At 37.4% G+C, this 15,449-nt stretch overlaps 1 protein-coding gene across 1 annotated transcript in view; it reads right to left on the bottom strand.

Moving 5' to 3' along the window:
- Palmd (palmdelphin) overlaps nucleotides 1-15,449 on the bottom strand; it is a 49,059-nt gene that overhangs the window by 7,598 nt on the left and 26,012 nt on the right. Inside the window, exons 4-6 of the mRNA XM_013143053.3 lie at nucleotides 492-606; nucleotides 322-355; nucleotides 91-204 (exon numbers count right to left, since the gene is read on the bottom strand). Coding sequence (XP_012998507.1) covers nucleotides 91-204; nucleotides 322-355; nucleotides 492-606 — 263 coding nt within the window. The remainder of the gene's footprint in view (nucleotides 1-90; nucleotides 205-321; nucleotides 356-491; nucleotides 607-15,449) is intronic.

Here is a 15,449-nt window from a genome sequence, read left to right as displayed (position 1 = left end):
AGGCTTAAGATGTTTTTGCAAGTTGTGAATATATGACTTCATAAAATCTGAAACTGAGAACATGCCATTGAACATAGATTTCCCATATACCTTTTCTGTTTTGTTCATCATCTTCTAGTGTTTCATTTCTTTCCTTCCTTAATCTGGAAGGTATGTAAGATTTTGGAAGGTCAGGGATATTAGCATAGATGTCCTCAATTGATTCTGTAAAATTGACATGAATTCAAAATATATTAAGGACATACTTACAATAATGAGAAAAATTTCAGTGAGTTTATTAAAAAATTCTTAAATATGAAATTTGGCTTCTTCAAAACATACCTCTTGATGTTTCTTCCTTTTCTACTTTCACAGACTATAAAAAGAAGAATTCTCCATGATTAATTCAGTTTAAAAACAAAATCCACATGAGGTAATACTTTGAAAAATTATACTGTATTTGTGGATTAACCTGAGAGGGAATTATGGCTTAAAAATTAGTTCATACTTACTCTTATTATATCTTCTGTTGTCTTCTCAATTGATTTTAGTTTCTTTAAAATTGCCTCTTCGTTGGTTGAGATTTGCAGTTCAGCTTTCTCAAGATCTTGGATCTCTTTCTCAAGCCTAACAATGAAAAAGATATACTTTGTATTAATTAACACACTTATATGCAAATTTCTCCAACATATTTTCCTATTTATGAACTTTTCTTAGAATTCTGCATGCAAGCAGCCGGACTGCTTCTAAGAACTCTGTCGTACTCTGCTTCGCACCCTCGGTCACATTTAAGGTTTAGAAACTATCTAATACCTGACTGAATAATTTTCAGTGCAAATCTTTTCTTTGTTTTTGGACACAGTGACTTCTTAGGTAAAGTATTTCTTTTGCTTTATTTTCTTCACTAGAGTTATTGTTATTTCCAAATGAAGCAGAACAATTTGCTTTATAAAGAGATTCAAGTTTAAAGTTGAGCCAAAAGAAATGACAGATTTGTAGATACGTAGTTTGTCACTTTTTCTTATTCATCTCTCTATAAATTACTTGGAAAAACAGTGTAACTACTAAACTTGATTTTATAATCATAGTAATTTCACATGTAAGATCCCAGCATGTCCTAACATTGAAAATGAGACTGTTTTAAGTTTCTGAAGAGTTTTGTCATGTTCTAGAGAGTCACGTGAAAAGATGGGGAAACGGGTGAACTGTAGTACAACAGCCTTCATCGCTGCTGCTTATAGAGACTACATTCTCGGGGAAGAAAATGGACATGCATGTCCTGATAAAGCAAAGGGGAATCACAGAGGCAACCAGACACTTTTGCACTTGGACTGCCACAACGTTCAGAGCTGGTGTCTTGAGGACGGGCTACAGCAAAATGTCAGATTTCAGTAAACTCCGGGGGGTGTCATTGTGACCTTTATCCCATATAAAAACAGCCACTGGCGTCACGCAGTTACTGAGGCTGGCAGCCATGGAGCATGCAGTGTCTCAGCCAAATACACTAAGCTCTCAAGTCAGCTGCCTTAGAGGACGGCTGACTGGATACAGCAGCTGGTCCAGGAGATGACAGCTGTGAATATTCATGTCGGCTAACATAATTGTCAGTTTTCTTGGCTGTGTTCTCGAAATGGTCCTGGGCCTAGCAGCTCCAAAATCCTCTACCATCCTTACAACAATGAAAGTCTGTGAAGTGATCCTTTGAAAGCCTTTCTCTTTCTCATTGTTTCAGCGTTGAAGTTCTGATTTTGATGTAGTGTTTGGCCATTAGGGTAGTAGGTAGCCATTTTTATATGAGGAGATTTTCTTGATTGGCACAGAACTCTGAGTGAGATGCAGTACCCCTTGTTTCTTAGAATTACTGAGGTATGATAGCTGTTCTATTACGCTTCCTTCATGTCCACAGTACATTTCTTTATCAGCAGGATTGTGGGGATATCTGTTGGTTCACTCTGGTAGAGTGAAAGAAATCTATGAAATGTGATAGATCTGGATTCTGTTGTTTCTGTCACTCACTACTTATGACAGCCAGTTCTTTCTGCCTTTCTGAAACTCAGTTTTGCTGTGCATTCATTGAAACCAAGAGCACTTACCCTGATTTATTTAGACATTTGGTGAAACGAAGAAGAGATAATGTATATGAAAACATATAGAATGTGGTTGATCTAAATTATGAAATAAATTTTCCACTTTTTTGTAACTCCTTTTATCCCCTGTATCACAGGTTTTTCCCCCCTAATATGCATATTTTAGCCAGTCTATAGTGGGGACCCTTATGATAGAAAAAAAAAGGGATTCAGGTCATTGGTGCCAACAGCCCTTGACCTCAGGACCCATCTATGGAATAAGGGAGACCGAGGATTGAAATCTGGTTTATCTTCTATTTTCCTGTGTGACCCTAAAGCTTTAAACTTCATCAAGACTCATTATCCTATCTCAAATTCGTTCATCCATTTAAAAATATTTTAGTATCTACTTTTACTAAGAACCATTATATGTGCTAGGGATATGACAAAGTCTCTGTCCTCAAGGAAGAGACAGCACACTCATGCAGTCTGGAAGCTTTCCCTGTAAAAGGCCAGGTACAAAATATTTTAGGCTTTGTAGCCCATACATGACTTCAGTTGCATATTCATTCACTCATTCATTTGTTCGTGCATTTTTTCTCCCTTCTTTTTGTTTTACAATCCTTTAGTAATGTAAAAACCAGCTTGGTGTGGTGGTGTGTGTCTGTAACCCTAATATTATGGAAGTCTGAAGAAGGACAATCACATGTTTGAGACCAGCCTGGGCAATTTAGTGGCTTTGTGAAAGTCTAAACAAAAAGGCTGGGGATAGACCTCAATATGAAGGCCCTAGGTTTAAGTGTCAGATGTGCATAAAAATTTTATATATATTATAAAAATGATATATACTAAAAAATTATGTATACTATATATGTACCACATATAGTATAAATAAAAACATTTTTATTTTGTGTATTTAAAAATACAGTTCAGGGTTTGACTTGGTCCTGAAGTATAGCTTGCCAACTACCACATCAATAAACATATATATCTATATCTATATATACCTGCATATACATATATATGCATGTACACACATCTACTTACATGTATACACACAGTAAACACACACACACACACATATATCACATATATTTCTTTAGGAGAAATATTTTCCAAGATAAAAGCAGAATAAGGGCTACGAACTTCAGGATAAGGGGTACATAACATGGTCAGGGATGTTCTCTCTTAAAAAGTCTCATTTGAGAAAAGAAATGAGGGTGCGACACATGAGAGTTTCAGGGGGAGAGTGTGACAGAGAGTGAAGATTAGCTACAAAGCTTGGAGTAAGGAGGCAAGTGGGGAGAAGTGACTAGGGTTGGAGGGTGGCCATATCACATAAGGCCTTGTGCATGGAAAGGCCTTTGGGGAGCCGCTGGAAATCTGAGTAGAAGAGAAATATTCTATGACTTGAATTTCAAATCATCCCACTGGGTATTGTGATGAGAATAGACCAGAAGGGCAAATGGAGAGGTTCAGATGAAAATGGTTTTATCCAGAGTTGGCAGTAGAAGGGTAAGAAGTGGTTGGGTTCTGGAAATATCCTGAAATACACAAACAGAAAAGTTGCCAATGTTATCTTGATTACATGTAGGGTGGCAGAGAGATGAGAAGGGTGATTCCAGTGTTTGTGACCTGAATAATTGGAAATATGCAAATGTAACAAATGCAGTCTGGGAGAGTGAAGGCAGGAGATTGGTGGGGAACATGTTAAATTTGACAGTCAAGGGCTGGGGATTTAGCTCAGCATCATAAACACCTGCTTTGCAAGCAGGCAGTCGTGAGTTCGATCCCTGGTACCGATAAAAAGGAAAAAGACAAAAAAAAAAAAAATTTGACAGTCAAATGTGGTATGGAGGAGATGTTGGATACAAAAATCTGTCTCTTGGAGAAGTCTGGATTTAAAGATGTGCATTTGGAGTTGGTATTTATAGCCAGAGGAATCATAAGATTTCCTAGAAAGTGAGATAGACAAAAATTCCAAGAATTGGACTTAGGACAATCGAACAGTTAGAAGTCTGGTCAATGTGAATTATTTCGTAGGGTTTAAATGAGGAAAGAAAGAAAGAGGGACCACTCAACAAATCCTATGTCTGCTCCTTTCTATCTGAGAGCTCTCAGTCTGCTTGGCCAGATGTGTCTCGGGGAATTAATACACTGGCATTTTAAATTGTTTCCCTCCAAAGAAAAGACCATGGTTAATGTAATTTCATGATTCTCATGGATATCTTCAGATAAATGTGGTAAGAATAGGAGGTAGAAAGCTTACTGACCTCATCAAAGTGCGTGCTAATGAACATTTTGAAGCTTTTCAAGTTACTGGGTGCAAGTTACATTAATAGGAGGCTGCAGTCTCATGGCACTTCATGGCATGTTTGTGAATAGTAAACAACAAAAACAAATACCTCCTTCCCATTTGTTATCACTTCACATCACCCACTCCCAGTTAAAAATGACACGTGTTGGTGCCGATTACTCAGAATCACAAACCTCTGCTGGGAGATGCTTACAGATGGAGAAGGTTTCTTATAGTTCCCACTTAGTGCAAAGCTCTGTTTTTGTATCTTGATTTGCCACTTTTGTTTACCTTATTATTTATGGCTAATACAAATATCATTACAAGATAAACATTAGTGATTTGCTGTTCTAAACAAAGATTTAAAGGATCAGAATGCCAGCGTTAGTTGACATGGGGCCTAGACAACAGTAACAGACAGGAAGGAACTTGTTGCTCCAGGCTCCTCCCTCACTGGGTCAGCACAGAGGTAATCTGGAAATAGTGTATGGCGGGGGGTCTGAGGAGTTAGCTCCACACTAGAGGATGTACCAAGCTTTTAAGGGCCGACTTTTCCTAAGGAACATAAAACAAAAATTACAACTAGATGGAGGGACTATCTTGATGCCTAACACAGTGGTTCTGAGGCAAGGGTAACTTCGCGTGGCTGGAGACATGCTTGATTGTCATGGTTGGGCTTGAAGGGATTACTGGCATCTGGTGGGTAAAAAGCAGGGATGCTGTTAAATATCTTGCAATATAAAGAATAGTTCATGTACAGCAAAGAATTATCTGGTCCGAAATGTCATTAGTGTTGGAGTTGAGTAACCTTAGGCATTTAATACAATGCCTGGTATAGGATAGGTTCTTGATACATGCTTTATATGAGACTTGTCTCAATCTCTTTGATATTTAAAATTTTTCTCTTGTTTATTCTTCTTCCAATTTCATCCTTCTCAGTACACATGTATGTGTACCTACTTTTGGTTTTTTTTTCCTGGTTCAGTAGTCATTCATAGTGAAGAGAATACTCAACTCTGATTTGAATCTCACTCAAACAGTGCAAGGCTTAAGTTAGAGACTTACACTCAATACTTTTTCTAAAGATAGTTTTTGAGGCAGAGAAAACAATTTAGTAAGTATAAGAGAAGTATTGGAGAAATGTATGTGTACGTATAAATATTCTTACATGCATAGATATGTGTACATCTATAGATATGCATTTATGTATGAATATGTATATATACACATATACATATGTACATATATACATAAAACATTACTTTTTTTTTTTTACATGGAAAGCTTTAGGAGAGATTGCTGTCGAATAACGCTTTAACCTTCACTTGCCTATTTTTCAGCTGATGGCTTTGAATTTCCATAAGTGCTGCCATCTTCATCTTTAGGAGGTTTTAGCTTTCAGAATGGGAATTGAGCTCCTAGCAATGCTGATTCAGTTTGGCAAGAAGCAGCCAGCAGAGACACAGAAATATCATTCTTGGTGCCTCCTGGGCTGTTAGGCGGGGCCTGATGGATGACTTAATATCTCTCACAATTTCTGGGAGATGGTAGGTAGGCATCATGTGCCAATTTAGATAAGCAGAGTACATGAAAAAGGATTTGTAATGCTATCCATTATTGGAATCTTTCTTCTCCTTGCTATTTGCTGGGGGAAAAGAGAGCCATTTTCAAGAGCTCCCTAGGTAAAAGCAGGTAGTTTTCATTTCATTCACTGTGGTGGGTAATAACCTTCCTTAATCAGCATGAGATAATGTCCCCAATCCAATTCCAACATGCAATTTTTTGTCTTAGAAAAAAGGACAGCACATAAATGCAGGATGCGTCAAGAAAAGGTTGTTTCAGAAGGCAATTTTTCCGCAGCTAAGGGTCCATTTATCTCAGTTTCTTGTGGCGTTAACAAGGACTAACAACCTGATGGAGTTTGCCATTAGGTACCAGACTAGAACGCAGCAGGGTGGGGCTGGAGACAAGGATAACCACAAACTCGATTCAAAAGTTTATACCCTACCCTTCAGTACTTGACTTGTTAGCAATTATGACATTTAGCTTGTGTTGCATATTGATACTGTACCAGCACTGGTTTATTTAGTCCTCACGACAACTCCAGGAGCACTGTGATTAATTCCATTTGACAGATCAGCAAGTTGGGCACAGCTGGCCTGAGGCTCAGAGGAAACCTGGGCAGGATAGAATTTGAAAGCCACAACTCTCAACTCTTCTCCTATTAGCTTCTTAGAAACAAGGTTTAATTTTAAAAAATTGATCTTTATGAACTTGGGCACAATGTTCATTTCGGCTCAGCGGTATAAAAGAATTCTTTATTTTCTATGATAATAAAGAAAGTGATCATTGAGATGCATGAGAAGTATTGATCTATTACCCAGAAAGCTAATTCTTCTGTTCCAGTCCTCAATGGGGTTAGTTTGTTATGCTGAAAGTTTTTATGCTCAGTGGGCCAGTCAATATGACCAAGATTAAAGTTCAATGTATGTATTTGTTTGCTTGACTTTGGGTCTTGACGGTTGTTTCCTGTGCTAAGGCCACTTTATAGCAAGACTTTCTTTTGTTAGACACAAGGCTGTTGTGTAAAGTAATTGAAGTGATATGTTTTAAATATAAGTTAAAACTGTAAAATTACAGTTTGAACTTAATCACTAATGCTGTGTGAAGTTAAAGTTAAAGCTAGCTTTTAGCTGTAAATGCACTTAAAATTGCCTATGAATTACTTGCATCTCAGTGATCCAAGCTTTCTTCTTAAGAGTCAGGATTACACCTGTAGACAAGGCCGAGTGACTATTTTTCAGGGTAGTCTGAGTTGGTAGGAGGCTCAGAAGGTGCCAGTACTGAGACCAGCTGATGAAAGTGCTAGGAGCATTTCCCCCATCGCCAACCCTTCCCTCAGTTAAACAGAGAAGGAGCCAGTTTCTTTCTGGGCTGACAGGCTATTGGAATACCTTCGCCTCCAGCAAGTGTTGAATTCTGCTTAGAGGAGGAATGCCCAACTCATGGTCCATGTGTCATATTTGGTCCTAGACAGCTAGTAATGTAACCCCAGAAAGTCATAATTTTTTAATTGTATTACGTGATTTTCAGGTGTATTTTTCATTATTCAGCTGTGCAAACCTTGAATGCAGATTGTATAGGTGACAACTATATAGAGGAGAGACCAATGTGGTGATAACTATGTCTCCTGTGTATGCTGTCTGTAGATTTAAAAACATACATATCCCTGATTTCATTTAAATATATATGTATACATCCATATATAAAAGTTTTATTACTTCTATGCAGGAACCATGTTATAGATTTTATATGTAGTCCAAGATAATTTCTTTTCCCTCAGTCAGTCTAAGTAAGCCAAAAGGTCATACATCCATAGTTTGGAGAAATGAGTAAACTTTGACTCTTCTTGAGACAGAGATTTTGCTCCGTTTCTTCCTCACTGAACTGGGAGTAGCTGATGATTTACATTTTGTGAGTCTCTTTTGTTAAAGTCCATCTTTTCAGGGAAAATGAAGACATTTTCTTAAAGTTTTACTCATGAAGACACACCCAAGCTAACATACCTGACTTAATCATTCAACCCCTTCAAACATCAGTTCTCATAAGGGGAATAACAACTATACTCACCAGGTGTGGTCTTAAGGAAATGGTTTAGAAAATGCTTGTATCACAGGGGTTGATGCAGAGGAGTTTCTTATTAAAGTAGTTACCTTGGGCCGGTAATTTAGCTCAGTGGTGTAAGTGCCTATTTGGCAAGTACAAAGTTGTGAGTCTGATCCCCAATACCAAAAAACAAAACAAAACAAAACAAAACAAAACAAAATTAGTTATTTTTTTCCCTGAATCTGTTTGAGAGGGGGTGTTATCTAAGACAATTCTAATGGAAGGAAAAAAATCTATCAAGTCTGTTTTATGGATTTGAAATTCAACCTTAATATCAGCGATTTTAGAGCAAGCATGGTACTGACAAAGTTTTAGGTACTCATGCCTAGTACTTCAGAACACTGTAGACAATCTTTCCATATCCTAGGTGTGGAGGTGTGATTTCAGGGCTAGATTTCTCATAAGGAGTGTGCAACTTAGACCCCTCAAAAGCACAGTACAGTTCCCACTCCTGTGAGAATCTAACTGCTGCTGATCTGACAGGAGGGGGAGCTCAGGCGGTGACGCCAATAACTTTGAGCAGCTGTAAATATGCTGTAAATGAAGCTTATCTCGCCTGACCTCACTTCCTGCTGTGCCGCCTTGTTCCCAACAGATCACCAAAGGTATTAGTCTGTGGCTGAGGTCAGGGCCCCCCTTCTATATTATCAATGAATTGTCATAACATTTACGATAATGTCTATTTTATAAATACAAAAATTAGTCTGCTTTGACAACTTGCTATTTCTTCTGCCCCCAAATCCATTCCTTCTTTCCTTTTTATGTTTCATGTGTCGCCTGGACATCTTGCTGTTGACTATGTTTCACAGTTTTTTTCACTCTTTTTGAGGCAGGATCTCACTGCAATTCAGGATGGTTTTGAGCTTGCTTTGTAGCCCAGGCTGGTTTCAAACTTGAAGTGATCTTTCTGCTTCAGCCTTCTGAGTGCTGAAATTATAGGCTTACCTAGTCTGCTTTGCATTTCGATGGTGCATATGACTAAATTTTGCCTAATAGGATATTATATAGTAGAAATGACTTCTGCAGCTTTCAGGTCATATCTTAAGATAGAACTGTTCACTCCCCATTTATCTTCTCTTTTTAAAAAGGGGATGCAGATGTGATGCAAGCTGGCTTTACCATACTGCCCAGGGCATCCCTGAGGGAAGATAAAAGCAACAAGACAGGAAGGAGCAGGATCTGTCTATAATCTCATGCATTGCTAGTCCCGTCCTCTTAGATGTTTGACAGTTAGGAATTTTATATAGGTGAGAGAAATGAATCTCTCTATATCATTTAAAACACTATTTTTTTAGGGTCCTTTCAAAGCAACAAAACTAGTATGCTAACTATTGTATACCTTATAGGGATGAATCACAATGGGACAGATTCTATTTGATGTTTCATAATTTTTATTTTACAGAATTAGTCATTAGTATCTGGCACTGCAGGTAGTCAACAATTAAAAACAAAAATTCATCAGTGTTTGTTCCTAGTGGCTAAAAGAGTAAATGTGTTTCTAATGATATATTAAATCTGATGTGGTTGTGTTGACAGCTAAGGGTTTTTTTTTTTTGTTGTTGGACTCTTAATTAACAGGAAGCTGAATGATTAAATTTACAATTGAAAAAGATATTTTTATTTTTAAAAAAATCATAGTTCATCTAAATGAAATTCAATGAATATTATTCAGTACACAGAACTGATGCTTCAGTAAGGTATTCTTTACTTGATTCATTGTATGTAATGGCAGGTGAAGTATTACCAGTGGGCCAGAAGTTAAAGATGTCGGAATGCAAAACTATATTTTCTCAACAAAATAGTATGTAATCTGGAAGAAAAGTGGCATTTTTAATTTATTTTGGTTTTTAAAAATTAGGGTCAAGCTTCGTGCAGCGGCAGTATGATAGGCAATGAGGTTTGTCCGAAGAGTGGTTATGGCTAAAATTGGGGTAAATTTAACCAAACTTTTAACAAATCTTTATTAAGTCCTGATTACCTGTCACTCATTTTTGCTTCACTAATGACAACAAATGTGTATATAAAAAAGATGAAGCATACTTCTGTGCACTGATACGTAGGTAAGAACAGCAACTGTCCTAGAATCAGCCATTGTCAAAGAAAGACCCAGCCTAGCAGCGCAAACAATCACATGCTATGGGCAAGCATGCCAGAGAACCAAAGGGCATTTGGCACACAGCAAACACTAAGTTTGCGCTGAGCCAGATCTGTTGCCTCTCATCCTGAGTGAGCATTTAAGAACAGGGCAAACAATAAAATGCAGCACCTTTAAGATCACTAGACACAGAACTAATGCAACAAGTGTCAGTCTATTCTGCTGATTGAGAACAGCAGATATTTAGAAGGCTGAATAATTTATAATTTATGATTATAATTATGAATAGCTTTTGCTTGAGTAGGTCTGATTTCCTAATGCAGCGCTGTAAATACAAAAGGTTATCTGATGGCTGGATGATGCTATTGTGATTTGAAACTTACATGTTGGCAGGCAACATTAGAAGGGAGCAATTTAGGAGAAAAACCAGAGCTTTTGATCAGGAAAGTATTTTGCATACTAAAAGTTTGATTTGCCATAAAATAAGAAACTAAACTGGACTTTAGAAGATAGTCACATCAGTGTGTTTGCTGCAAATGGAGTTCTCAGTTGTATGCAAATAAACACACACCCTGCAGGCTGGGGTGGCACACGGCATTGGTAAGATTTGGGCTTCTCAAATGTTCTCACAGGTCAGAAGCTGAGTGTGTGGTTTATAATTAGGACGTGTTGAGAACACTGTAGTGCATGCCAGATATTTAATAGGAGCCAAATAATTGTAATAATAATATAATTTGACCTCTACCCAGGTGTCAGGAATTTCACAAGTGACCTTCAAGTATTCTTGTAGCCATGACTTGGGAAGCTAACTGAAGATGTGCTTGTTCATGATTCTGGTAAGCTTCTTATTCGTCTCTCTCTTTCTTTTATTTTTTGTCTTTTTTTCTTTTACTTCCTTCCTGCTTTTTTTAGTATACATTTGTAATACAGAACAGTGGTTTGTTCTGAAGAAATGGTACATGTGTACATTTTCAATCACTTTACCTCCCTTCTCTCCCCCAAAGCTTTTCTTATTATTAAAAATGTGGAGGAAAAAATATGTCTAGTGAATAAACCACTTGTAATCATATAATAAAGTGACAAAACATATTCAATGATGTAGAGAGCCATTGATTTTCTCCATTCAGAAATAAGTACTGGCTTTGAGCCTTGTAATCCTTAACAATTATCTATAATCATATGACAGAGAAGCCACTGTATTTTCTATTTTCAATCTACTTCATCTTTGCTTTATTTCTTAGTGTTAATTGTTCATATTTGGTGCTAAAAATAGGATTTTATTATTTGAGTACCAAAAATTTAAATTCCAATCCTAACATAACATAGCATAACAAACAAGGCTGGTTAGCCTTGTGCCGTCTAATAGAGTAAGTGACGTTTGTCTATGACAGACGCAGGATGCAGGGGAGGGGTGGGTGTGGATGTTTTCTAAGCTGGTGAACTTGGTGATGTGTGCTTTCCTGGGAAGTGGAGAAGCTCCGGCCCCATGACAGTGCAAATCCTTTCTCTGATGCAATGAACCTCTTCTTTTGAACCGTTTTTTGCTTTGTGACCAAGACTTGAGGATGGATCACTGAAACTAATTCCCTCCTCACTTTCTGGAGGTTTTGGTTGCTCTTTTGTTCTTTGTTTACTCATGTTGACACAGCCCAAATACCTCTTAATGGTCTGAGGTTTGCATTTTAAGATATTGAATGTCATTTTTACTTTATTTTATTTTGGCGCTGGGGATCAAATTCATGAGCTTGTGCTTGCCAGGCAAGTGCTTGTGCTGCTGAGCTAAGTCCCCAGCCTGAATGTCATTTTGAATGAGAAAATTAATGAAAAGTTGAAGGATTTAGTGGGAAATAAATACAAATGTAAATTTATTTCAGGGGCCTTATGATTCTGGATCTCTTCTCAAGGACCAAAAGACATATGGCAGATTCTTAATAGTGGTCATTGAAATGAATCAAGAATATGAGGAGTAAGGCATGGTGAAAAGCATCTGAAATCAGAAAGCCCTCTGTGTTACTCATGGCATAGATATATGGTTTTCAGTGCTTATGTATGAAAGCACAGAAAAACATAAAAGAACAAAAGCTCATAAGGTACTTGTGTATAAAATGAAGTTAAGACTTCCTTCAGAGACTTGTCCTTGGAATAGTACTTAGGATATAATATGTATTTCAGAGTGGATGGCTCTGGAGTTCATCATGTTGAGCAAAAGACATCAATTCAGAAAGACAAACATCATATATTATCCCTAATGTGTGGAATCTAAAAACACGTGACAAGAAGTAGAAGGGAGATATTATTAGACAATAGAAAAGGAATAAGAGAGAGAAGGAGGGAATGAAGGGTGTGCCATAGTGGAGGTGGATATGAGCAGAATATTATAGGTATTGACCATACTCTCCTTATGCAGCTAGCGGGGACAGGGCATGGCAGGTTGAGTGATGGGGTGAAAATGATCAAAATGTGTTATGTACATGTATGAATCCGATTCATATGTTAAAAAAAAAGAGTGGAAAAAAAGATGAGTCCACAAAGGTGGCTACTACTAAAATGAGGCAGGTGGGGGAAGGGGCCTCTGACGTTATTTTAGTCTATCTTAGTGGCAGTGGGGTATCTATTCTAGGTCAGTTACCATTTAATCTTTATTTCTGCTGACATACAGATGAGATTGTTAGGTATGAGCAAAAGAGAATACATGTCAGGAATAAGACAATAAAGAGCATTTGAAGGAGAGGGAGATGAGAAAAAGGTAACAAGGTGATGGTGAGATATTAAAGCACGCCATGAATAAATGCCTCAAACTCAAGGCACCACTGCCATTGACGCAAAGATACTTAGCTGTCTATTTTATTTCAGTTGATAAAGAAATTTAAGGCTTTCTCTTTCATTTTCCAGACTTCTCTTAAGGAGACATCATTTTAAAATCCATCCATCCATCCATCCATCCATCCATCCATCCATCCATCCATCCTCCATTTCTCTCATTCATTCGTGTGTTAAACTTTTCACAGATATTTCTACTATACGCTAAGTGTTATACTAGGGGCCTGTGTGTGTTTGTGTATCTGAGTATGTGTTTGGCAGGATGGAGTGGGGAGATTTATGCTTTTAGTTGGAACTTTGGTTTACTTAGTTTCTTCTGTTAAATTAAAAAAAAGCTTCTGAATTAAAAGTAATTAGACTATCTGGGAAATTAAAAACAACAACAGATGAATTATTACAAATTTGGTAAACCAATTAGTCCAATATGGAGAGTGAAAAACATGCTTGAAATGATTTTGATGCATGTAATTGCCTCAGAATAATTTCTTGAGTGTTTCTAAGCAACAGAAAATTTAATAAGAAACAAATGCTGGAGATTTTTTCCTCTCTTTTTTCTTTCTTTCTCTCTTATACTGTCACAAGAGAACAGCTTTCTTGTCTTCCTACTATATAGTATTAGATATGGTTACCTGGGCCTGAGCAAGGAGGCAGAAGCATTTCGAATATGATATTTTTCATGCTGATATCTCACTTATGTTCAATGAAGCATTAATTTCATTAAGGAACACTTGCCCTGTACAGGTAAATGAGATCATGAAGTAGAGAATACACTTGTATTCTTTATGAGTTAAACTGTGATAAAGCATAACTAGCCCCCCAAAATAACTCATAAAAAAACCCCCAAACCAAAAAACAATTGACCTTTATATTTCTACATCAAAATTGAGTTTCCTGTGAAATTGAATTTGCCTTCTATTTTTTTTGAGCTGAGTAGATTATTGCTTTTTGTGATGTTGAACAGAATGCTTTTGCTTGTATTCCATCTTCATTTGGAAAGAAATTTTCCTTAAGTTACATGAGATGTGATTACAGTTGCTATACCAGCCCACTTGATTTTCTTGTAATGTACAGTCACATAGAAACACCAGGCTTCACAGGCACCTCTGCACATTCATATCACACGTGCAGCATTTTCTGACTATCTGGGGACAAATGAAAATTCATTAAAAGAAGGCAGAAGGTCAGAGGGTCCTTTGGGATGGGAGAGAAAAAACTCCTTACTAGAGAACATTTAATGGTCGGGAGCTTACCCTTCTCAAAGGGAATGCGGTGCATTTGCATCATTCTCTCTGGCAGTTAACCTTTCACATTTTATGCTTATGACATTTCTGGCAGGCGCTCTGTGTGTGCCAGTGAAAGTCAGAGGTCTTTGGACACCATTCAAGAAATAGAAGGTGTCTGGGGGCTGGGAAGCTTGACACGAGGCAGCCTGGCAGAGGAGGAAGGTGACACAGAGCTGCAGGGCAGCTGGAGAAAAGGACTCAGGATGTGAGCGACAAGCTGCCCCGAGCAGAGCTCCTTTGGAGCCTTCTTGAGGGTGCTTGGGTGTCATTTTTGGCCTTAGTTGTTGAACCAAGGGAACCAAAGAAGTGTCAGAGCAAGTTTTCTAAATCAGCCTATCCATTCGTGCATGTGGAGGTTTAGATGCAAGAGTCAATGTCCTTGTAGGAACAAGAGCAAGTGGACAATTCATAGGTCACAGGAAGAGCAGGCTTATTTGGAAGGTAAATTGAAATCTATTTAAGCACAGTGATTCAGAAGATGTTCAGTATGGCTTTCTCTTGGGAACATGGCCTGCTAAGCTATTAATCAGGGCAGCAGGCAAAATACTCAATAATATTGTTTCCAAGCTAAGAATGTGACTCAGGGGAAGATACCATGGAAACCTATTTATTTTGTAAAACTGTTGTCTCTCTTTGGAAGGAAAGACTAGAAGATGAGCAAAGAGACCTGTTTTGCTTAAAGGTTATGAGTGAGTCAGGGAAACTCTTTCAGTGTTTTCAATGCGTTAAATATTCAGGTGAATTGCTTATGTAAGACAATGATTTAAGAGTAAAATCTTAGCATGGGTTGGAAATAAAGTGCTATAAAAAGGTAGAGTTTATAGGATTTAATGCTTGTAAAATTTTTCCACAGGATCTGAGGCCCAATTTTATTTTATGATTAGGACTTTTAATTAGGCTTAAAATTTTGGCTCAGTTTTTTAGCTGTGCATTTTGGGGTAAGTTTGCCTCTATAAATGTTGATAAATGTTGCCTACTTCACAAAATTGTTGTGAGAATTCAATAAAATAGCATGTATGAAGTATTTAGCATAGTGCTTGGTCCATAGCAAATATTTCATAAAATTAAAATCTGTTAGTATTTTATCCTTTAGGCCATAAAGTATCAGTCAGCAATTACTCCCAAATGTAAAGAATGCTGTTGGGTGGTAGTCTTACTTTGCTGAAAGAAAAATATTCTCTGTACTCAAATAAAGAAGTGAGAGATTTGGCCAAAATATCAAAATATCTGGATGTAGTTCTAGG

The sequence above is a fragment of the Cavia porcellus genome, unplaced genomic scaffold (genome assembly GCF_034190915.1).
Source record: "Cavia porcellus strain 051 isolate PalLab524CR breed Dunkin Hartley unplaced genomic scaffold, mCavPor4.1 scaffold_1, whole genome shotgun sequence".
Lineage (NCBI taxonomy): Eukaryota > Metazoa > Chordata > Mammalia > Rodentia > Caviidae > Cavia > Cavia porcellus.
Note: the sequence above shows the minus strand (reverse complement) of the source record. Positions and strands in the feature narration are given on the sequence as shown.